At 40.9% G+C, this 24160-nt stretch overlaps 2 protein-coding genes across 8 annotated transcripts in view; one reads left to right on the top strand and one right to left on the bottom strand.

The window, feature by feature from the left end:
* Window positions 1–19056, top strand: part of cacna2d2a (calcium channel, voltage-dependent, alpha 2/delta subunit 2a) — a 140428-nt gene extending 121372 nt beyond the window's left edge. For both annotated transcript variants that reach the window (XM_087173517.1, XM_023404537.2), the window contains 24 exons: window positions 1798–1887; window positions 2215–2283; window positions 3181–3255; window positions 3348–3422; window positions 3561–3632; window positions 3948–4019; window positions 4193–4254; window positions 5804–5880; window positions 8950–9010; window positions 9899–9996; window positions 10533–10623; window positions 10732–10794; window positions 11000–11103; window positions 11218–11316; window positions 11538–11629; window positions 11711–11758; window positions 11868–11939; window positions 12027–12179; window positions 12355–12407; window positions 12913–12968; window positions 13310–13433; window positions 13731–13840; window positions 14131–14213; window positions 14955–19056. In XM_087173517.1, the coding sequence (XP_087029643.1) occupies window positions 1798–1887; window positions 2215–2283; window positions 3181–3255; window positions 3348–3422; window positions 3561–3632; window positions 3948–4019; window positions 4193–4254; window positions 5804–5880; window positions 8950–9010; window positions 9899–9996; window positions 10533–10623; window positions 10732–10794; window positions 11000–11103; window positions 11218–11316; window positions 11538–11629; window positions 11711–11758; window positions 11868–11939; window positions 12027–12179; window positions 12355–12407; window positions 12913–12968; window positions 13310–13433; window positions 13731–13840; window positions 14131–14213; window positions 14955–15077 (2022 nt within the window). In that variant the 3' untranslated portion in view covers window positions 15078–19056. The remainder of the gene's footprint in view (window positions 1–1797; window positions 1888–2214; window positions 2284–3180; window positions 3256–3347; window positions 3423–3560; window positions 3633–3947; window positions 4020–4192; window positions 4255–5803; window positions 5881–8949; window positions 9011–9898; window positions 9997–10532; window positions 10624–10731; window positions 10795–10999; window positions 11104–11217; window positions 11317–11537; window positions 11630–11710; window positions 11759–11867; window positions 11940–12026; window positions 12180–12354; window positions 12408–12912; window positions 12969–13309; window positions 13434–13730; window positions 13841–14130; window positions 14214–14954) is intronic.
* A 103-nt stretch (window positions 19057–19159) lies between these two features.
* On the bottom strand, window positions 19160–24097 carry abhd14b (abhydrolase domain containing 14B). 6 transcript variants are annotated; one of them, XM_087173518.1, is made up of 5 exons: window positions 23477–24097; window positions 23295–23393; window positions 22113–22327; window positions 21220–21461; window positions 19160–19605 (listed from the first exon to the last, which is right to left on the bottom strand). In XM_087173518.1, exons 2-5 carry the CDS (start codon window positions 23339–23341, stop codon window positions 19426–19428), a joined length of 684 nt encoding a protein of 227 aa, XP_087029644.1. In that variant the 5' UTR covers window positions 23342–23393; window positions 23477–24097; the 3' UTR covers window positions 19160–19425. The 6 variants fall into 6 exon arrangements, with proteins under 6 accessions (XP_087029644.1, XP_087029645.1, XP_023260307.1 ...); XM_087173519.1 differs by having other exon boundaries at window positions 23577–24097; XM_023404539.2 differs by having other exon boundaries at window positions 23856–24097.
* Window positions 24098–24160: the final 63 nt, after the last annotated feature.

Genomic DNA, 24160 nt, shown 5'->3' with positions numbered 1-24160 from the left:
CCCCGGTGAGCGATCAGGCCCCAGAATAGACTGTCAGCTGTTCCATTAACTCTGGCATATTTATATTCGGAGGACTGCCACTTACTCTAATAGGTTTTCTGAAAGTGGGTGACTACAGCTCTCTGTATAGGCCCAGAAGACACATTGGGGCCTTATGTTATTTAACCATACTCTGCCCTTCAACATCACACACTCATCACATAGTCTCACTTGACTGAAATGACAACATTCCAATAACAGATGGACTACAGATGGCAAAAAAAAAAATTATTATTCATATTTTCCTGAGTCATACAATTATGTAGGACGAGTGGAATAGTTTTGAAAATAAAGTGAAACTATATTTTGTGTTTCCTTAAGGTTACCTGTGACGGAATTTTATTTTTTGTGACTTATTTCATCCACTCTGGTTTCTTTGTATAGCGTCTCAGTGGAGCAACAATAACAGGCCAGGCATTAGATAGGATGTTTTGTCTTTACGGGGAACGTACTGATGAGTTTACTTTCTGCAGTAATGGTTGTTACAATACCCAGGGAGACAATAGCATTTAATCAACGCGCAGGGAGGCTGCTGGAGTCTATATGGCTCTGTCTCCTTTTGGACCACACATCTGCCGTTGCTGACTTTTTATGTTTCCTAGATTGTTCTAGCCAGGCGGAAAATTTCCCCTATATCCCGTGAAAAGGTCTGGCTGTCATTGTCCTGATGGAATATCTCCCTGTGGCGCGTTAAACCGGACTTTTATTGAGCTAATAATAGAATAGGTTACGCCTGTCAGCACCTCACTGTTCCGGCGATGAAAAACAAACGGTTGAAAGCGTAATACTGAAATCACCGTGCGCTTATACAGGGCGCCCCTTTTTATATTGAGGATAGATACACAAAGGGTGGTGTCAAGGGTCAGAAATCTGCAACAACATTTCCCTTTTCACTGCAAAATGTATGCCACCATGTAAGAACCGCTAATGTTTTATAAAATGAAATTGTGACCCTGGGAGTGCTCCTGCTTTTTTGATTGCTCAGTGTTTGAATATATTGTGTTCATACATAAATATATACATTTGGTGTTATAACTCATTTGACTGTTGAAAGAGTATTGTTGGCAGAAGTATACACAGTCAGTTTAGTTAAAGAACAATTTTTCTATCTGTGGTCGTTCCAACAACAAGACACTAAAAACTCACAATGCATCTGTCCTGTTCCTGGAAGATCCCCCCCCCCCCAAACTGTGCGGTTGCATGAGGTCACACGCTCAATAATTTTACCAATTACACACCGTCTCCAAAATGACATGGATCAATAGGTTATTTACAAAAAGACATCTCAGCTTTTGTATGATGTTGCTCCTCACAACAAAAGAATAAAGTGAATATGATGTATTACTAGTAGACTTAACCCCTCACCTCTATTCACAATCACTGTGGGACATTCTCACAGTGCCAGCGTTGACAGCAGAGCCTCTGGGAGAAAAGGCCTGTTTGCACGTCATGCCATTGACACCCTTAATGTGTTTTTAATAGCTCCTTCATAATGATGAAAAACAGCCTTGAGTGGATCAGGACTGGAGGCTTTATGGCTCGGCAGGGCCGGGATGCTGCCGGCGGCCCACTGGTTTATGTGGTGACAGAGAGGAGGCCGGTCAGGGTCTTATAGTTTTATGACACGTGAACATTGGGTGGCTCTTCCAGCTCTCTGCTTTTTATGTCTGTACATGACAAGCACTGTAAACGTCTGTTTGATCATGAGGGTTTATTTTGTGTCATCACACGAGTGTGTGTGTGTTTTTGCTGTTGCAGGAGTACCTGGATGTCCTGGGCCGTCCCATGGTGCTGGCTGGGCCTAGAGCAAAGCAGGTGCAGTGGACAAACGTCTACCAGGACGCACTGGTGAGAGAACTTACAAAGACAGAAAATTTTTATTTGATCAATCATTAAAGTAACCTTTGTACGATTCTGCAAATCTTTCTTCTGCAAACTAATGCAACGTTCACTCCCTCTGCTGCTTTTGTTTGTAAATTATATTTGGGCAAAGTCGTGTCATGAACTATTCAATCTTATATCATTGTATTTTGTTTGCTGGTTTTTAGTGAATTTAAGTTTCAGTTGATTTATTTGTTTGTGTTTATTGGTTTTGATTTTTAATCATGCAATACGTTGCAATGTTTTAAGACATGAGATTAATTGGATCAATTGGATGTCTGATATGTTTATTAGGGGTTGGGCCTTGTCATCACTGGGACAATGCCAGTCTTCAACCTCACTGCAGATACTGTGAGCTCTCAGGTAAAAACAACACTTAAACGCTTCAAAAAGCCACACTTTTACAAACAAGCAAACAATATGACTTATACCCCAGCTCATGCATTAATAAGCCTTTATTATTATTATTAGTTAGATAGATAGATAGATAGATAGATAGATAGATAGATAGATAGATAGATAGATAGATAGATAGATAGATAGATAGATAGTTAATAAATAGATAGATAGATAGTTAATAAATAGATAGATAGATAGTTAATAAATAGATAGATAGATAGATAGATAGATAGATAGATAGATAGATAGATAGATAGATAGATAGATAGATAGATAGATAGATATTTTATCTATCCCCTTGGGGAAATTCATGTAATATTAATATTATATAAGAACAATGTTTTCTCTGTCATTCTGGTGGTTACGTCTACACATGTATGAGGTTATTCAAACAGAGACGTGCGCTGCAGTGGCAGGGGGGTTTCAGCTTTTATGTTGCATCTGTTTGGTGTTGTTGACCGTCATCAGTCATTTGTAATGGCAGCCACGCAGATGCTGCTCTTCTAGGCAACACCTCCCCCCTGAGGTGACAGCAGACATCACAACCAACCATCTGTAGTATCTACTATCATCCGAAAAGCACAGATGCATCCAGCCTCCAGTATCCATGACCAAAGTATTTACTCTGAGCTTATCTCACAGGCTTAAAGCAGTGACGCTGCTGCAAAGCGACTCAGTTTAAGATAGACTGTGAAAATATGGACTAATCAGATTGCACACAAAGTGATGATAAGTCAAAAGATGGCACAGAGATGTTCTTAGCAGTCTCACAGCACAGCTACCAGCTCTGTGTGATTTTCTGATGTCAGCAGGGGTTGTGGATAAAATGCTAATAATTACTTTATGTGTTTTTTCATATAGAACCAGCTCATCCTGGGAGTTATGGGAGTAGATATTGCAATCAACGAAATCAAAAGGAAGACCCCTACGTACAGAGTGAGCATGCTGTTCATTCACTGTCACCCTCATATCACTTTCATGATGACATTGATGATTATCGAATCTTCATTTACCATTTCTCTGTGCAGCTTGGAGCCAATGGTTACACTTTTGCCATCGATCCAAATGGCTACGTACTGCTGCATCCCAACCTGCGACCTAAGGTTGGTCTGACTGTTAACCCCACTCTCTGTATAATGAGCCTGCTGCTTCTGATCCTGAAGCTAACGTCAGATGTTATTCCTCCTGACTGATATGAGCCTCCCTCTCCATCTTCCCCTGTTTTTTCTCTTCCTGTTCAGATCATTAACTTTAGGGAGCCCGTCACTCTGGACTTTCTGGACGCAGAGCTGGAGGACAGCAACAAGGAGGAGGTAAGTCAACATCTTTGAAACATCATCATAATGTCTCTTTCTCAGATTAAATCGAAGGCAACTGGACTTGTATTTGTCCAGTTGCCTTCGATTTAATCTGAGAAAGAGATAACTATGACCTGGACGAATGAGAACTTACACAGACATCATTATAATGGAAAACTTGCGTATTTCATGTATGTGTCATTCAGTGTTTATATTTTTTCACTTGTTTTGACTTTTCTGTTTTTTGTACGTATTTGTACACCTTCTCACGCTGCAGCATCTCTCATTCTCTCTCTGTCTCTCTCTCTCTCTTTCTTTCTCGCTTTTCAGATCCGCCGACAGATGATTGATGGCAAATCAGGGCAAAGGAAAATCAAGACGCTCATTAAGTCAGTTGATGAGGCAAGTCATCAATATATGAGATTCAATCATGATCCAAAGTAGCACCTTCCTGTAATGAATCTGAATCAGTCAGTATGTTCAGGATCTGTTGTTTCCCTCCAATGATTGGGAAGAGACGTGTGCCGAGGCTCTGACAGTGTTACTCACCAGAGTCTCTTTGTTGTTGCCAACAGAGGTACATCGATGAGGCCATGCGGACATACACATGGACGCCTGTGGATGGTACAGATTACAGGTAGGTTACAAATCAGACATCGTCACCTGACCTCAGACACAAAAGATTGTGCAACTTGAACCAGTGAGTGAAGTCCAACTTTGATACTTTTTATTCGTCCATTTTGAGCCACAAGTGTCAGATTTACAGTTGACAGCTGTTGCTCATCAACCAGCAGTGTTTGTTAACTGTAGCTGTCACTATCATGCATTTAGAAGACACTAAACCTATCACTGAATAAATACAGCTTGCTCATTTGCATGACAAAATTCATCTGACTCACCCACATTAAAGAACAGTTTTTCTTCTCTCATAAAAATCCTCAACAGTACTCTAAGCACAAATTAATTGCGTAGTTTGTTCATCTCAAAACTTGGTTTAACATTTGAGGTTGCATCATAATGACATTTCCTCCAGGCAACACTTGGCAAATTACAGTTTATGATATTCAATAGTCCTACAAATGCCTGGTGTGTGTTTTCTTTATTACATCTGCTGGCAGCGTGCCTGGTCCTGGCTGAGTCCATATGAGGCTTTCTCTGCACAGTTCTATTAATATTAAACTCAAAGGGAACTTCCAGCATATTTAAGAATCCATATGTCACTGTCGTGGCCTGCAACAGTCAGATGTTACCCTAGCCAGACTTTCAAACTCTGCACTCTTATTTGTCCTTTACCTTAGAGTTTAGGGCAGTACATTTTTCTTGTAAGATTTGTGACATCTTACAAGAACATTGGATGTTAATTTAAATCTAAATTAGCCTTATATTAAAGATAGTCAACTGTGGCTCAGGCAGAACCTGATACTGTCACAGCCTGATTTTGTGTCTGTTCCAATTAATCCCCTTACCGAGTTATATTTTAGCTTTGCATAGTTCCACAGATTAAGAGATGGGACATGTATTTCCATTTTTTCTCTCTTTAATTTCTGGCTTTACTGGAAGAGTAAATATTTAGTAACATTTAGCATATGTAGATCAAATGCAGATCTTAGGCTATGTTGATGGCATATTACATAGCAAAACTGCCATTCCTAGTTCAGCACCAGACAGCAGAGAAACAAAGGTAGTGACTAGCTGGTAATCAGGTGTCATCAGCTGAGCCAGACATTTCCCTCAGGAGATGATGGAGACTAAACAACAGATACTTGATCCTGCAGATATAAACATTGCTCTGCAGCACCACTAGTGGTCATTAACTCCACCGGGTACCTTCAAGAGTAGAGAGCTGCCCTCTCTGGTTGAAAGGTGGTCGGGTGGTTGGTTGTGGTCAGAGGTGTGCTTTGTTGCACCTGTAACCACAGTGATGTCACAGTGTCCTGGAGTACACTTCTACATCACTGCAGCAAGGTGAGGTTAGACCACTGGAGGTCAGAAATAACAATAAGATGGTGTGAGATTTGCTTCAAAAGGAAATATGTCACATTAAATAGTGATTAGACCATAGTCTGGCTGCTGTGTGTGTGTGTGTGTGTGTGTGTGTGTGTGTGTGTGTGTGTGTTTGTATTTGAGTGTTTACATGTGCATTCAACACGTATTCCTGATTTTCTGCATCTGCCTCATTACCTCAGTCTAGGGTTGGTACTGCCCACATATAGTGAGAACCACATCAAGGCCAACCTGAGTGACCAGATCCTTCAGGTGCAGTGTAAGTACCCGCGAATACCCAGCATCCCTTGCTCTCTGTCTCTCTCTTTTTTGCTCTCTCTCTGTCCGCTCTCTCCTCCTCTCTCTCTGTCCCAAATATGACGTTACACTTTTATTCAGTCCTTCGTCCTGGGTCTCCAACATCATCGTAGGGAGCGTTTTAGCGGGGTCACCTGCTCCGCCCCGCCCCCTCCTCCCCCCCTCCTATCCCCCATCCCTTCTCCCCCCTTTCTACGCTCTCTGATAGGCAGGATCATACCTGAGTCCCTCCCCCCTACTGCCTCCTCTACTGCCCCCTGTTCCCTCCTGTCTTCATGCTGTGCTGTAAAATGGTGATGTTTTTTCTTCACACTGGCTGAAGAAAAAAATAACTGAACTGACAGAAAGGTGAAAGCTGTGGTTTTACTGTGTTACTCAGGTGAAAATAATGGTGACCTTTGTGCTATTATTTTTTTTGCCAAATGCTCTCGCCTCTTCTCCACCAAGTAATGATTCTGAAGCGTCTGTGTTCAAAGTATTTGATGTTCTGAAAAACTGTGAAAACATGCATGCTTTTCACTCCTTATGATGAGTTTTATGATTTTGGGAATCTTCCTTCTGTTATGTGTGTGATTTTTATTTATTTACTCTTTCAGTTGGATTGTGTGCGATGTTTCTCAGCTTTGGAATCATTCAGTAGATAAACTCCCACACGGCCCGGGATAAGGGCTTGTCAAATGTGGGAGTTTGGGTTTTTGTGGGTCTGAATGGGGACACATGTTGTCTCTCTCATTCTTTCTTTGTCCAGACCCTGTTACTCCCCTCTTTTCCTAGTTCATTTGATTCCTTTTTTGTTTCTCCATGATTATCTCTCACAATTACTGGTTTTGTCTTTACTGTTTTCCTTTCCTGGATCTCCCAGTTTTTTCTTTCTTCTGTTGGTTTTCCGTTTGCTCTTGCAAATAAGATGTTTGCTCTTCATTTCTTTTTCTCTCTTGTCTTGTTTGACTTAAATTGGTTTCTTTCTTTCAAGAAAAACAATATTTTTATTCAAACAGTAATTGAATAAAATATTGTCTGTGATCCCCTCCTTCCCACCCGATCCCCTGTTTCTTTTCTTGCTCACTCCTTCTCTGATGGATCCACACAGTGCCATACACCAAGGGCAAGTATACTCCATATTGGTCCACGTTCCCTACCTTTACTTCCTACTCCTTACCGCTGCCTCCTCCTTCCCACACCTCTCGTCCTGAACCTTTTCCTGCTGCCCTCCCTCCTACCCTCACCTGTCCCCGCCTGCTTGCCCCCCCTCCCCCCCTCTTCCTTCTTTTATCCCTCCTCCTCTTCCTCTTCACCCTCTTGCTGCAGCTCAGATCCCACATCTCTCACGATGGCTCCTCCAGTCCCTCAACCTCACCCTCCTCCCCACGTATCTGCTGCTCCAGAAGCAAAAAAAAAAAAGGAAAAAAAAGAAAGAAAAAAAAACGCCTCCTGCACCCAAGGAAGACAGATATTCATGTTCTCTGTTAAATTTGTCTTTTGTCCGCCCCTCCTCCTAATCCTTTTCCTTCTGTGGATAGCTCCAAATGGGTTTTGTCTGCCTTCTGTCTCCCTCTTTCTCTCAGTCTCTTTCTTTCACTTTCCTCTCATGTTGACCATATTTCTCTCTTTTTCTCTCCTTCTTTTTCTCTCTTTCTGTACCATCGATTCTCTTTCACTCTTGTCTGTCTCTCTCTTTCTGTCTTTTTCTTACAGCGTCATTAGTTCATAAATGTCTTAACTAATTCTTGCACTAGACCTCAGGTATTGACAGAACAACTCTAGTTATTGCAATAGCCAGATCAGATTTGAGCATTTTGAGCTCTACATACAGTGAAAGATTTCTAATTGTTTGCTTTAACAATTATATAATGTGGGAAGGTACACACACTAATCTCTCATTTTCTAGTGCCACACTAGCTTTAATAACATATCAGCACATCCATATCATGGATTTACTGCTATTTAGTTATAGTAAAGTAAATAAAGATTTATTGTGGTCATGATTTAATGTAACGATAGATTTATTGGTCTCTATATTTAATAAAACACTTTCTTAATGATTGTAAGCTGCCGTAGTATCTCGTCCATAACTGGAGGCGTTGCAGCCTGCAGACTGACCCTACAGGGCTGAGCTGTGTCCTGCCCACCCAGGTCCTCCCATGTTGTCAGGTGTCAGGGTGCCGCTCGGCGCCTGACTCCTCTGTCGTCCCTCTGTACTCCCTGTCTCCATCAGCTTGTCTCCCTCACCCCTCACCCCTCAGACCGTCAGGGGCATGGCACCAACACTTCCTCAGTAAACCTGACCCTGGATGTGCACGGCATTGTGGGCGGAAAACTACCTGGGCACTCTATTTTTAGCTCTAAAAGTCAACATTTCCCTCCTCTGCTGTACAGAGTTACAGGTCAGGACATAATGAGAAAACAGCATGTCGGATTCATCGCAGACTTACCTGTTGCGGCTTTAATGTTGGTTGATATTTTGTGTGTTTTGTCTATGATAGATGAAATGAAGTTGCCCTACGACATGCCCTTCACAATGCAATGCATTTCCTCTGATTATGTGTCTCTCTGAGCCCTCTCCCTTGCCAGTCTGAGGGGTGACCTCTTCCATCAGGACCTTCACCCACCTCCCCCTGCAATAGTTTGCCATGTTGATGCCTGCCTGATCTAAAAGCACTCATTGTGGGCAATCTGTCTGAGAACTTGCTTCCTGACACATCACGTCTGGTCAAGTCAGTTCTCAGACATCCAAAATATGTTAGATTAAAACCAAATGAATCAGAAATTGTTTGTTGACAAAGTGAAAAAAAACAAAAAAAAAAAACAAAGGTGTGAGTGCTTGTGAAAAAAATACAGTGGTCCATTGAGAGTCAGGTTCCATTTTAGGCACCATATTGGCTAACGCTAGTGTTCCCATGATACCTCAGTGTTGCTATGGTAAACTCCCTTCTGCGTCCCTGCACCTCTGAAGAACAGCTGCTGTTTACCCACAACTCCCCACTGCTCTGCCCACTGCTCTTCCCGGATAATCTTCCCCTTTCTGTTGCAGATTTTGAATCACTGCTGCCAAACAGTTTTGAGTCTGAAGGACATGTATTCATTGCTCCCAGGTAGCCCTGTGTGTGAATGCTTGCTGTCATTGATGGTCATCAGTTTTTGGTCTTGTCTTCACATCTTTCGATGCACAATATACCTTTTTTGTTTTCTTTTTTGTTTTCTTATTTGTTTGGTCCCTGCTCCACACTCAGCATCTTATATCTATCATCTGCTTTCTTGAATTATGTTGATTGTGTGGTGTTGAGTTGCACTGTGTGCAAGTTGTTGGTTTCATTCATTGTTTATCATTTTTGAGTGGTGTGTTTATTTACTGTGAGTAATTCTAATGAACATTTGTACAAGAAAAAATATAAAATTCATCATAGCCTTATGATTATTTATTATTATTAATTTACTTTCACCCACTCTCTCCCCTCATTACTGTAAAGTACCAAAGACACATACATTCTGCTTTGCCTGCTGCTACTGTGGTGCTGCATGTTTGTATTACACAAATATTTTTAAGGATTATTGGTTTGGTTGTACAATGTAATGTTAAAAATAAAATGGATATTGGACAGCAAAATGTGTAACTAGAAAAAAAAAGACTGAAATCCTCTTTGCATGTACTGTGTTGTTATCAAAGCCTCATATCCTCCAGCAGCAACCTGGATTCTGAAACACACTGATAAAAATCTCTTTTTCATTGCGCTGCCTGTTCTCTGCTCTGCAGTCCAATCCACGTTTTGTTTTGACAGACAGGTGTTTTTGCTTATTTGAATTTGAGCTTTACGACATGCATGCTGCACATGATAGCATCAAGTAACCTGTGTATGGTTTGACACTTCTCCACTTGTGTTGTGTTTCCCTTTATAGAGGCCAAATGAGGCAGGCAGAGTGTAAATGGCGTGTACATTTGTTTTTACCTTTATCTGAGTTTAAATGCCTTGTCTGTTCCTCAGGGAGTACTGCAATGACCTGGAACTGTCTTACAACAACACTGAGTTCCTGCTCAATTTTATTGCTCTCATGGAGAAGGTGACACCAGACTCTAAACAATGTGAGTTTATTTCTCTTCACCCACACAAATTAGAGCAGTTAGGATCGACTTTAAAGAAGGTATTTGAAAGTTTTGCTATTGCCACATAGCTAATGTTAGCATCAACAGCTGTTTACTTACCAGTCTTGTCAAGAACTGCAGCTATCCTTGCATTTACAAGAAAAGAGGTTATAATACACCCTCTGAGCAGCGCCACCTCTTCAGAACAGACTGGACGCTACAGTGACTCGGTATCAGAAAGTGACTAAATGGGCCGCCCAGTTAAATAAATGGTTTGCAATGTTGTATATTTTTCTTATTGACAACAAATCCAATAAAAAAATTAATATTTTGGGTCAATCCCACATTCACCATCCAGCTGCCATAAATACTCGCCAGGGCACTGAAAAGTGTATTAATCCACAGTTGAAGATAGTCCTTAATAAATTCACTATTCACTCCTGCTTGAGTAACACTTAATGAAAAGAGATATCTACATCTGAATGTGGATATGACTTATGTTTTGTGCAAGTCTCTGATATTCTGTTAATATTTAGGTGACAATTTGCTCCTTCATAACCTGATTCTGGACACTGGCATCATCAGGCAGCTGGTTGAGAAAGTGTGGAAAAATAAAGACTTGAATACGTGAGTATCAGCTAGCACTTAGGGAGGTACGTATTTTAGATTTAGACTGTGGATGAGATTTACATTTTGAAACCTCTTTCTGTCTCTTCTCTGCATCCTGACATTTAGATATGGCTTTCTAGCCGTGTTTGCTGCGACAGATGGAGGTATAACAAGAGTGTTTCCAAACAAGTAAGCGCAATCCACATCAAGGCTGTGTGTCTGGACTGCACTCGCTCTGTAGTACCGTTATGTTTCTAACTTTGTTCTGTTTTTTTTTTTTTTTTTTTGAAGTACCAAGTTGGGAAGACATGAAATTTTTCATAAACACATGGTGTAGCAGGAATCTTGTACATTACAGATTCACAGCTCCAGTGTCTGTGGTTTAAAATCTCAGGGCTGCAGAAACATGGGAGGAAGACCCTGAGCCATTTAATGCCAGCTATTACCGCCGCAGTCTCGACAACAAGGGCTACATCTTTCGAGCGCCTTATCGAACAGGTGAATGATGCGCTTGCGTTATGTATCTCACACAGAGCCTCCCAATGTTGTGGCTCTTTGTTTCTAACCCCCCAACCACCACCTTCCCGGGTTTGTTTTTTTCCCCTCCTTCAGCTAGGGACGAATTGCTGAACCCAGAAAATGACACCATAGGCATCCTGGTCAGCACGGCTGTGGAGATCACAATAGGAGGAAAGACCATCAAACCTGCAGGTGGGCTCACATCTGAAAGAGGACACAAAATCCTCATAATGATAGATGTTAAAGAAAATGTTTCAGAGCAAGGGGAAGATAATTACACATCTGTGTTTTTATTTCTTGTCACTTTGTGTGGACATGTTTGTGCTCTGTGTCTATTTAGTCTGCCTTTGTGTGCATCTGTCTTTTTTTTTTTTTTTTCAATTGATTATTGCAATTAATCTCTTTTCTCTCAGTGGTTGGAGTGAAACTAGATCTTGAAGCCTGGACGGATAAGTTCAAGATTCTTGCCAGCAACCACACAGACAATCGTCAAGGCTCAAATACGGTAACATATTGAAATACACATAAAAACTACAGTGTTTACACTAAGATGTGCAAATGGTGACTTGGTTTTTCGCTCTGGCAGTGTGGACCAAACAGGGGCTGTGAAATGGACTGTGAAGCCAACAGTGATGTAAGTATTTCTGCATATTTTTAATGAGCTTCCTATCAAATGTATGAAAACCGTACATTAATTCCCCTGTTCTTCCAGTTAACAGCCCATTTTTTACCTCTGTGTACAGGATCTCCTGTGTTATTTAATAGACGATGGTGGATTCCTGATCATGTCCAATCAGAAGGATGACTGGAACAAGGTCGAGCTGATAAATTAATTTTCACGCTCACCACTGTTTCTCTCTAATCTTTACACCGAGCTTGAACAGTGTTTTTATCCTCTACAGGTGGGAATGTTCTTCAGTGATGTTGATCCGTACTTGATGTACGCTCTCTACAACAATTCCTTCTACAACCGCAAGCAGTCATTTGACTACCAGTCTGTGTGTGAACGGGTGCCCAACAGTGAAGCTGGAGCTGCGCCCAGAGGAGTGTTTGTGGTAAGAACATAAAGTTAGCACTTGAAAGGACAAGCTGCAGTAAATGAAGGGGACAGGCTAGAGGAAATTATGCTGAATTAAATGTTGGACATTTAGAGAGACTGTTGGGTGTTTGATTGAAATATGCATGTATTGCTCGTACATTTTTTTTTTCACATTTCCTCTGTGTCTGCAGCCTACAATTGCCGATTTTGTAAACCTGGCATGGTGGACATCAGCAGCTGCATGGTAAGATTTATTTACCTGAAGATAAAAGATTTAATTGATACTCTCAGTACTGGGCTTCTCCCCAAATCCAGAGAGTCGACTCACTCATCTTTCCTGTAGATATGAGAAATACATTATTCATGGCCTCTGCTCAGATACAGCTCAGACCCAGCACCTGCACCCACATTAAAGTGCCATAATACCTGTAAGACTCCTGTTTCAATGCCTTTGTTCGTCATCTGTGACCATGTGAAAACATCAGATTTTCACATAGAGAAATTAAATATGTGCTTCCCAGTCATAGTTCAGTTATAAGATTCTAGCTAGGGTTGTAACCAGCGTCTGGTTTACAAGTAGTTTAGTCAACTTGGCTGCATTCAGCACCGGAGTTGAGAGAGTCAGTGAAGCAAACGAGTTGTGCTGCAGTTCTTGTTCCATCACAGTTAGACTGAGATTGGAAAAAGTCTAGAGCCTCTATTACCTGGCTGCATTTCTACATTTTTATTCACACCTCTTGTCTCCACAGGTCCTTGTTCCAGCAGTTTATCTATGGACTGGCTTATCATAGTTGGTTCGTCACAGGTGGGTGCAACAGGATATTAAATTACTGGACGTTCAGTGTTTTGCATGTTTTTGTTGTCAGTTACACTTTTCCATATCGTCAAGCTTTGCAGTCACTTGACAAAAAGCCTTTGTGTTCTAAAATAGTCAGTTTTGGTCAGATTTATTTTAACAAGTGTGAAATAATTTGAATGTAATTCCGAAACAGTGCACAAAATGTGAATGTAAAGAAATGGTGAAGTAGTGGGTTACAGCTTTTTTTTCAGGCTAAGTATAGACATACATAATTGTACATCATTTGCAGAATGAGATGTTATATAAATCAATTTTGAGATTACTCACATTCTCTGGTGATGCTGCAGATGAGGTGGATGCAGATGGAATCGATTCCAAAGAGCGGAGTTGTGTAATGATCCAGACCCAGTTCTACTTAAGTAATCTCAGCAGCTCCTACAACATACTGCAAGACTGTGGCAACTGCTCCAGGTCTGTACGCATGTAAAAACGCAAACACACACACACACACACACACACACACACACACACCATAAAGAACTGTGCTGTGACAGAAACAGTTAGAAAGACAGATCTTTCCATTGGAGCTAATAAACTCTGCTGATGATTAAACCATATCAGCTTTAATGGAACGGTCATATCATTGGCTAAATGAGCCTCATAAGACTGTCTCATGAATCTCACTGATCCATTAGTAAATGAGTCTATGATGTAAGCAAGCAGAGGTGGGGAGGGGGCTATTGTTGACAGAGTTGTGTCTCTCTGCAGGCTGATTCATGCCAAGAGGATAAACAACACCAACTTACTGTTTGTGGTGGCAGAGAAGATGCCATGCAACACCTGCGAGATAGAGAAGCTGTCCCAGGAGGAGGAGGAGTGTATCCTTTTTCACATTGTTCACCAGCTGGCAGAGAAGAAGACACACTCTCTAATCGCTAGATTTTATCTCCTTATTACCATACCTGCGGAAACACAGACGTTTCACATTCATTTCAAGGTTATTTTTATCACGATGGTGTGAATTATGACCAGTCATTTACATCTGTAGGCCTGCATGAAGGAATCAGTGTGTGGGCGAATGATGAGATGCTGGAGAAAAGAAAAAGAAAAAAAAAAAGAAAATCCAAAAAGGATTTAAAATTTTTTTCTTAAGTGAGTCAATCTCCAGTCAAAGAGGAAAATCCATGTGAAGAAATGGCTGTGGCACGTTATCGAAAAGGACCGTCCACCTGCTTTGACATGAACATCGCCGTAAGACTTTCAGACACGACATCAATAAACACAAATAAGAACAAACAGCAATGTCATTATGTAAATGCAAACAGGCAGTTTTATGGATTTTCTGGAGAATCTTATTGAGAGGATGTGATCTTATAGTCTTATAGTGTCATTGTTTTATGTCTCCTGTGCAAATTAATGATTCTGAGCAAGCTGGTTAGGTCAGGGAAATACACTTTTTTGCTTTCTTGTTGAGAGTTAAATGCCTGTTTTAGATCTAGATGTTTTTGTGCCGATTAAACAAACAAGATACGGTGTGTTAATTAGTGAGCTTTATTTGTGAATTTTTAATACCTTTGTGCAGAGCAGGGTTAACTGTTTCTCCCTGTTTCCAGTCAGTCTGCGAAGCTAAGCTAACCGGTTGATGGCACTAGCTTCATATGCACACACACGAGAGCGGTGTATTATCAATCTTGTCATTTAACTATTGGCAAGAAAGTGAATGGGTGTATTTCCCAAAATGCCAAACTATTCTTTGAATAATATAAAACTTGCAATTAAACTAAAGCTTGTTTGAAGGAGTGTGTCCAGCTTCCTATTGGCAGTTTCTTGCATTTCTAGCATGACAACAGAAACAGAATGAAACAAAATATTTAATAAATGGTTGTTAGTCACACACATTAGTCAGATGATAGAAGTAACCAAGCATAAGGAATAAATATCAGACTGTTTTCCACAGTATTCAAAATTACAGCTGCATTTTTTCCTCTGCAGGAGAACACGTCGGACTGTGGGCGAGGTCACTCTTTCCGTCCGTCTCTCTACACTTTACTGCTCATCCAGCTGCTTCTGCTTTATCCGGCTGTCAGCCCCCACATTCACTCCCTACTACATTAATTACATTTTCCTCCACTTATTCTCCTTTTAGCCCTCCCAAGCTTATCCCACGTCCTGAAACCCTCTGCCGCTGCCTCCCCACCTCTGTGCCCCCCTCCCCTCCCCATATAGTCATAGGTTATAATGGGACTTCCTATCACAGCAAGTCGGAAGCCCTGAGTGCCGCGCTACCCAGCTTGCTTCAGTTTGTGTCGCTTAGTGACAACTGCTGGACATTTGTGTCCTCAGCCAATTAACCTTCATCTGCAGGAGGAGTAGGTGGTGCTGGACCACCTGGATCATCAGAGACAACGTCTGAAAAGAAAACAAAGGCCCCCACACTCCACCCCCCACGACCACCTCACCGCGTCCACCATCCAGAGATGGGAGGGGGGGGGGAAAAGGGACACGTCAATGTCCTCGACACGGATCTCCCGCCTCACACAGACTGGAGAGTTGAGGGTATCTTGTCCAGCTTCGCCTCTGTCTGTTGGACAGACGGTGGGACTTCTCCTCCTCCTTCTCTCCTCCATCTCAGAGTCTCACCGCTCTGTCACTCGCCTCTCCTAACGGGCTGTGCACCGTCCAGCCACAAATAGCCACCATAAAAGAAAAACAACAAAAATAAGAACTGTCAAGTATACAAAATGTCAAGTATAAACTGCTGAAGTGATGAGTATTCCAAACATACAGTATATTTAGGTCTCAATTTGAAAAGGAAGTCGTTAGGTGTTCACCTAAAACGACGTGAATTCATGTATGCACTATATCTACTTGCCAAAATGAGATAGACTTTCATGTTGACTTATTTTTTATAGCCAAAACACAAGAAGAAGTGGCTCCTGATTTAGATTTAGGATAAACCATGAGAGGAGGTGTGGAGACGGCCGGAAACTGAAGGCTGATTCATTTTGTGCAGCTCCTAATTACAGATGAATGCTTTTAAACGACGTCCACTGGAGATTATTGTAATTACATGATGGTAATGTTTTTCCTTATATTGACTATTTAAGGCTAGTGCTATCTGTCGTCCACTAGTGACAGCTGTGAAATATGAATCAGCGTTGAGTTACTGCAGATTTGTTCAGGAGCGCTGTTGATGTTGTGTAGTATTCTCCTTTACGATCAATCGACCACTCTGACCTCTGGTTTAGACTGATGTTAAAAAAAAAAAAAAGAAGTCCCTGCACTCTCTGATAGGAAAGCTCACCTCTGCCAATCCTCATGAGGCTTCTCCACTAACCTCGACGAACACTCCTAATCACGATTTGTACATGTGCTCAACTCCTGTTCACACACTCAAACACACCAAGATCTCTGCCTCATGACTCTCTCATAGTAATTCCAGGTGAGTTTTTCTTCTTTTTGGGCTAATCATTTTTTTTTCTTCTTCTTCTTTCTGTTGGGGGCTTATTTTACCTTTTGACTGATGCTGTTCAAACTTCAAAACCATTCGCTGCTGGGGGATAGGGGCTTATCAACATTTCCAACAAAAGTGCAGAAGAGGCCACTAAATATGGTGATCACGTACAGTAGTACTCTGGTTGTAATCCGTCACAGTTCGTCATTTGATCATTACGATGTGTGAAAAGTCATTTAGACTCCCATGTTTAGGAGCCGCTCTGTTTCATAGTGCCTTGACGCACTTTGTTTTGGAATGCATCGGCTGTATTAAGAGTAGAGTTACTGTATAGTACCTTTATAAAGCAGCCATCTTTGAGGCTTTGGAGCCAGTGAGACTGAATCTGTTGGCTATAGATATAGCTTTACACAGAGCCGTCACACCCACCGGCTCTAGCTTAATGTATTTGCCCTCTCGGCTGTGGTGTCTGTGCCCCTTCAGAGCCACCTGACTGCCATCATATGGAGTTACTATACTGTTCCTTTACAAAGCCATGTATAGATCTATGATACACTATCAGTATACAGCGACTTAACTTTTAGGGCCACCTGACTGCTATAGTTCTGCCTGAATCGTATGTGTTTGTGTATGGATGTATGTGTTTTAGTTTGCGTTAAAAAAAAAACCTCATAGGGAATGTCTTTTAAACAGAGTGTGTGAGGGATGACAGTTGTGGTAGCATAGCTGTTTTTCCTGTTCCTGTGTTGCAAAGGACAAAATCCAGTGTTGTTGTAGAGGGAAAAAAAAAAAAAGGGATTTTACTGAAACAAAAAGAATCCGTCTTTAACCATCAGTCGGCTTCAAAAATCAATCTACGGGAGCAAAGGGGTCCGAAAGAATGTGTAGTTCATCAGTGTTTTCTTTTACAAATGCAACATAGTTAACAAAGCCTCTATAAATGCCTTAGTGTTACGCAGTACAGAGCTCTGATACGTCCCCCTCCCCTTTCATGTACACTCTTTCTCACGCACACACACACACACACACACACACAAATAGATCCTCCAAAATATTCACTCCCCTGGGTTTTCTTGGTGTTCTGCAGTAAGTATAGTGAGCTCTAGTTTTGTATTTTTACGTCTTGGAATGATTCAATATCGATTGATGCCTGTTCGATTAAATGCTTGAAGCGGGTGGGAGTTTTTAAACTTTCAAAAGCCTCCGACCTTCGATGTTCACAACCCACCCAACCCTCACTGTATCGCTCAGGTGGGAAGATTCACACAATGATTTGAACCTTAACTTAACACACTCTGTACAGTTGTTGGTACTCTTTGATGTGACAAACATGCTGGCACAGTAACTGCAGCGCGGCTCAGAAGAAATCAGACTCGGTAAAATAAAAGACAAAAGAATTGAAATTTAAGATTTGTATTTGCAATTTGCTCCTTATCAGAGTTGGGTAGGGGCCGGATCATCTGATGGCGGGTGCAGTTGTACTTTTCTGGCATTCGTTTGTCTGTCCTGTGCCATTAATTCTGTCTGTATTTCCCTATTTCCACTGTCTGTAAATGAACGCTACACGTGCCTGTGGAAATGTACGCCCTGCAACTTCCTCTCTTTTCCCGGCTCTGTATGCTTACAGTCTCACACATATACGTAAATATGTAGGCCTACAGTTTGTGCACCTGCACCAAAACATTATGCACAATGCGCACACACATATTTAAGCAAACATGTAATGACACTTCTTCATGCCCAGCTGGGAGATGTCAAGCACCAGGCAGAAGTAAACTGAAGACGTCACGCTAGGTGTTTTTTTTTTGTTTTTTTTTTTTGTGAGAGGGCGGGATGTCAGAGGCAAGCTCAGGGAGTGGGTCTCCACAGAGCAGCACGGGCCTGTCAATCAGAAGGTCATGGAGGAATCATGTAGTGACGTCTGTGTGTGCATCCCCACGGAAAATGTCTTCTAAAGGGGCACACGTATGATTTCTGTGGTTTGACAAATTTACTTTTGCCAAAAAAACAAAGAAAAAAAAAAAAGAAAAAACAGAAAATTGGACCAGCTTGGGGATGAGAGGGAGGGGTCAGCTTTAGGACACGCCCCTAGAAAACAAGTAAGGGAGGGTTTTCATGAAGCCCCCTCCCGACCCTCGCTGCATCTGTGTTGGTGCGTCTCTGTGGGAAAGACACGTGTGTATGTGATTCTGTAGTCTGTAGTCTGGTGCTATGTGACCATGTTTGACAAGTGTGTGAAAAAAATAACAACATTTAGAGAAAAAAAAAAAAGTAAAATCAGTCGAATTTTAAGTGAAGTCAAAAAAAATATAGGAATACAGCACTGTTGATAAGTTTGAGATCTGAAGTCAAAATGTTTTTTTTTCTGTTTTGTTTTTTTTCATTAGTTTTTGTTTCTTTTATTTCTTGTACGTATGTGAGTGTGAATGTTTGTGTGTGTGTGGAAGATTTCGCTCCTTCTTTTCTGGGCACTGGTCCATGTCGCTCCATTCTTTTGTACAGATGAAGCTAAAAAAAAAGAAAAAAAAAAGAAGAGGGCAAAATTTGTAAAATATTGTGTCTGTGACTCCTTGTAAAATATTTTCAAATTGTTTATTACAGAGAATCAGTTATTAAATAATGTTCATATTTTTCACTTCAGTTCAGTGTGTGGTGTTTGGTTTCTCAGCGAGACACAGCTGGAGGTTCATTGAATTTGCCTGGTTAAATTGAAAATATAAAATCTATAAAAGAATAAATTGTAACTGTATCAGTTATCTGTTTCCCAATAACATATCTTCCAAAATGTTGAACTTTTCCTTAAATAGTCTGAGCCTTGTCTGCTCCTAATCATTTTAAAAAAGACTTGATTTACAGTTTGATTACTGACACTATTAAAAAGTCAAAATCAGGTCATGCAGGAGGATGTTTGTGGTCTACATTTGTCATGAATGAACAACATGTTTATGTATGTGGCTCCAATGATACAGTGTGTGTGTGAATCTCTCCTCCACTACACAGTGAAGATATTCACAGCGTGGTAAGGAAGTCTGTGAGAGCTTTGTGCCAAGTGTCCGGGTCATCCAGGTAACAGGGGTGACCTGCTCCTTTCATCACCACCACGCTGTGATTGGCCAGATTGCTCAGGTTGCGCAGCGACACCTCTCCGAGCTGAGCGTCCTGGTCACCATAAACGATCAGCGATGGGACCTGGAGGAGACATGAGACACAAGTAAAAAATAATTCAAACCTGTTGCTAAAGGGATTTTGAAGATGTCCTACATTTTACCTCAAGTTTGAAAAAAAAACTCAAACAAGTCTGGTGAGAAAATAAGAGACAAGCTTTTTATTTTTATTAGATGTGCCTAATTTATGTGTCTAGATGTCAATATGAACAAAAGTAGAGTAAATAAAAGAGAGTGAGAACAGAGTGTGGTGAGGCAGCTTTTATCATTAGTATTTAGGTTCTCTACTTGTAAGACACTACCACATTATAAATGTACTCCCTTACAAATTAAAAGTTCTACTCCAGACTCCAGTCCAGATGTGGCCATAGAAGCTGCAGGTTCTGGCCGTGCAGAAAGGCCAATTAAAACATGTAATGTGAGTTAACACAATGTACAAGATTAATAATAAAAGTACTTCAATATGACTAATGAAGTCCCAAAAAACGCTGAATCCCGACAATTTCCATGATACAGCTCAACAGCATCTTTTCGATAACAGTGTGTAAAAATAGTTTTTGTGTTAAGAAAAAGTCGTCTCCAAACCAAGATAAACCTGGTAACTTCACTTTGACATCACTGAGGTTGTTTTAAAAAGCTCCTCCAAAGCCACAGAAGACGTTCTACAGATGATTAATTCTCCCTGTGACCAGTCAAACTGACTTTCATCTGTCAAATCAGTGGACTGCACCTTTAAAAACTTGTTGTTAAAAAGTGTTATTGGCAAAATGCACATAAAGTATAAAAAGGTATGAAAAAGAATAGGCCTAGTCAGAGTTAGAGTAAAATACTGCATTATAATTACTGTTGTGTTTCTATGTATGTCAACTTCTTTCAGCTTTAAATACAGTTAAAACAGCACAGCCACTTTTAAAAACCTGATCATGTGTTTTTTTATGTACAACCTCGATCATCAAAGTAAACAGTAACTATAGCTGTCAAACAAATGTTATATTAGAAGTATCAAAGAAAATAAAATGGAAATATTTAAGTAAAGTAAAAGTACCATAATATTATACTCAAATACAGTACTTACATTTCAGCACTGATTTTATTCTGTTTCATTTGCTGTGTGTATTTAATCATGTTACTATCATAATTCCACTCTGATATTATGACACTGCTTTTGTTCTACAGTATATTATATATTTTCCCCAAATCACAGAGCGTCATCTGCTCCTTCAGTAAGAGCTTCATGCGTTTTCTTCAGACATGTTTGCTTGTTTCTGGAGGTGAACTACTTCCCTGTAACGCACACATCCCCTTCATGGATTATGCACCTTCACTTGGTTTGCTATCTAAGAAATTTAATTTTGGAATGGTTTGGAGTTGGATGAAAGGCAGTGGCGTCTGTGAAAGTACAAAGTCACATGATATCTACTCCTGTCATGGTAGCATGTAAAAATCCACAGCCTCTTTTAGAAAGGGGACCGGGAAATGCTGGAAATTGGAGTTGACATTCACAGTTGCTCAAGTTATCCTTTAAAGAGCAAATGAAGCGCACACATAATGTAAAAAAAATGGAAATAAAAAAGTTTTCCACAGAAGGAAACTAGAAAAGAATATAAACCAGAGGCATATCCTCATGCACAGACTGTACCTTTACACTCTGGTACTGCTCTGCTGTGAATTTGTCGGTGCAGATGGGAGCTACAGGGACGTAGGCTCGTATGAGAGCCTGGTGCTGGAGGAGGAACGGGAGGGAGTACATCCCACTCAGGGACGGGCTGATCACCACCACGGGGCTCAGGTTCAGGTGCTCACACACTTCCTTCAGGAAACCTGCAGGGGCCAGTTCTCCCACCGGTGCTGGGGCCTCAGCTGACTTAGACCGTCCAAGTCCTGTGGACAGACAGGGAGAGGGATGGGGTTAAGGGAGGCTTGAGAGAGGAAGCAGAGGGCAGCAGGTGGGGAACAAGAGCAAAAACATGTCCAGATTAACCTGTTTAGTGGCCTTGGGACACAATTTTTGCTGTTCGAGAACTACATACCAATCAGTTTTCACACCAGAACCTTTAGAGCAGAGGTTGTCAAACTGGGAGGTGTGGGAGAGTTGGTAGGAAGATGATACTGTGTGAGGTGAAAAGGCTGTGGAACAAAGGGATGCTATGGTTTGGCCTGCTCACCAACACGGTACACAGTTACAGTCAGCAGTAGTGGCTGCGACACACAGCCCACGGAGGCAGCTGTGGTACTTAAAAACCTTTAGCACCAAATAGTTTGAGAATTATCAAATTAATTTTTCTTAAGTCATCCATTGATAGTTGTCTGTGCATCCATTTGTACACTGCTGGTGTTAGAACTAGTGATGCAAATGCCCTTACATACGTATATGCAAGTGATTAAAGTTCCAGCAACCAGACACAGTGAACCTGGGACTTTTAGGACCCCTGGAGGTCTGGGAATCCAGAGCAGTTGCCCACTCTGCCCAGTTGTTCATCCAGACTTGTGTGAAGTAGTGAAGAAGGCCGAGTTTGTTCCCTTCAGACTCACCTGGCAGGTCGATGGCGACTGCACGGCAGCCAGCTCCGGCCAGAGTCTCCAGAGTGCCAATGTTGACCCAGTTTTCTGATGAGAAACGGATGCCGTGAAGGAGCAGAACTGACATGTTCACTTCCCCTGAGGCGGGTTCACTTTGTCTGTAGAACAGCGGTGCTTTGCAGCTCTCCACCTGCACACTCCCTTCTGTCATCTTAACAGCTGACATCCTGAACAAAAAAACCCACTGAATTCTCAGATCAGTCTGCACATTTACATACAAAATCATAATCCGATCAAGCGCGTTTACAGTATATTGCCATAAATCACAAATTTGTCTGAATCGGAACAACATAAGATCTTCTCCTTAAACCTGCGACTCAGATGAAGCCTTTTATGGGAAAAAAAAGCAACCTCATGAAGATCAAAAGAGGAGGGATCCCTCTGTAAGAACAGAGTAGTGGCAGTCCTACACTTTAGTTAATTAGTTGATCAACAGAAAATGAATTGGCAACTTTTTATTAGTAACTTTTCAAGCAAAATTACTAAACAATCTGTTTACAGCTTATCAAATGAGAGGGTATTTGCTTTTCTCATTGTTATATTATGGTAAAATGAATATATGAGTTATGGTAACAGTAACAGAGCAAGCATTTTAAAGACATGACCCTGATATCTGCAAAATTGTAACAGGCAACTGTCACTATTGTAGCATACACAATTAATTGCAAAATTTAAATTGATAATATAGATAGATAGATAGATAGATAGATAGATAGATAGATAGATAGATAGATAGATACTTTATTTATCTCCCAGGGGAAATTCACGTGTCCAGTAACTCATTGGTAATAATAATAATAATAATAACAATAATATTTAAATGAGTCTACTTCCTTTGGCTGAGGTTGTTTTATATGATAATAGTTTGTTGCAAACATAAAATAAAATATATATCAAGTTTAAGAAGTTTAAGTTTCAGTTAAAATGTATAAAAACAAGTCCTTTGTGAATGGGCAAATAAAACAAACATTTTTTGTATCATTATTATTAGTAGTATAACTAGTATTATTATTGTTATTATTGGTTTACTGTGCACTTTGCCTTTAAATCGTGACAAATGTACATGTTATATACAGGCTATTTAAATTTTGTATTAGGATTCTCTTTTACTTAAGTGTTACTTTTCACACTAGCCTTTTTGCCCGATGCGTTTTTGCTTGTACATCAGAGAGATTATTCATCCGTGAATCTTCTTCATGTGGTGTAGTGCTGGCTGAACAGCATGTGGTTGTTCTGTACATCAGGGGGGAAAAAGAAACAATAAGTAGAAGCCAACTAAGTAAATAAATAACAGGTATCAGGTGGCAGCTGCTCACATCAACACATCAGCCAAGTCTATTCCCTTCACATGTGCATGTCTAAGAGAGCCCTGGTAAATGAAGCCTCAGTGGTAAACACGGCCGATTTAATCCACACCTCTCTGGCACAGTCTCAACTGAACACGGTCAATTGCTCCACAAAGACGCATGTTGCACCGTTTTGCATCATGTTCCTGTTAATTTGTCCGCTCTGTGTTTCAATAACTGTCTTTTAATGTGTCGTGTGAGTTCACAGAGACTTCCTGTCCTGTCCAGAGTTGGAGTGAAGCTGGCAGGTTACACACTCTGATCAAAGTCCACATTAGATCATTTTATTTGTGATATCGAGCTCGCTCTCTGTGCTCCCGCTCTTCATCACAAACACAATGACACTTACCTGATGCTTTGCAGAAACGAGCCGATGATTAACCAACAAACTAGATCTGTGTGTAGTCCAGACCCAGCTGTAGTTTCACTTTATTTCCCGGAAAACGGGAGAAAAAAAAAACCCCGGAAAACCTCTGGAAATTATTCTACTGACGTCTAGCGTTTGTTTGGAGAACTGCTTTTATTCTGGCAGCAAATTCAAATCCAACCAGACGTCTGTGTTTCATGCAGGATATTTGGTTTAAACGTCAGGTACATTGTACACGGATTGGAGTATCATAGGAAAAAGTTTGCATGGACGAGGGCCGATGTGCC

This window comes from Seriola lalandi, unplaced genomic scaffold, assembly GCF_002814215.2.
Source record: "Seriola lalandi dorsalis isolate HSWRI2012SDOR001 ecotype SW California unplaced genomic scaffold, Sedor1 jcf7180002054246, whole genome shotgun sequence".
Taxonomy (NCBI): Eukaryota; Metazoa; Chordata; class Actinopteri; order Carangiformes; family Carangidae; genus Seriola; species Seriola lalandi.
Note: the sequence above shows the minus strand (reverse complement) of the source record. Positions and strands in the feature narration are given on the sequence as shown.

What these genes read in the sequence shown, in the direction of transcription:
- abhd14b (XM_087173518.1), bottom strand. Translation starts at nt 23,341, where the DNA reads ATGAATAATCTCTCTGATGTACAAGCAAAAACGCATCGGGCAAAAAG. An exon ending in AGTCGCCATCGACCTGCCAG is followed by an intron (nt 21,462 to 22,112) that starts GTGAGTCTGAAG and finishes GTCTGTCCACAG; the next exon opens with GACTTGGACGGTCTAAGTCA. An exon ending in AGCAGTACCAGAGTGTAAAG is followed by an intron (nt 19,606 to 21,219) that starts GTACAGTCTGTG and finishes TGTCTCCTCCAG; the next exon opens with GTCCCATCGCTGATCGTTTA.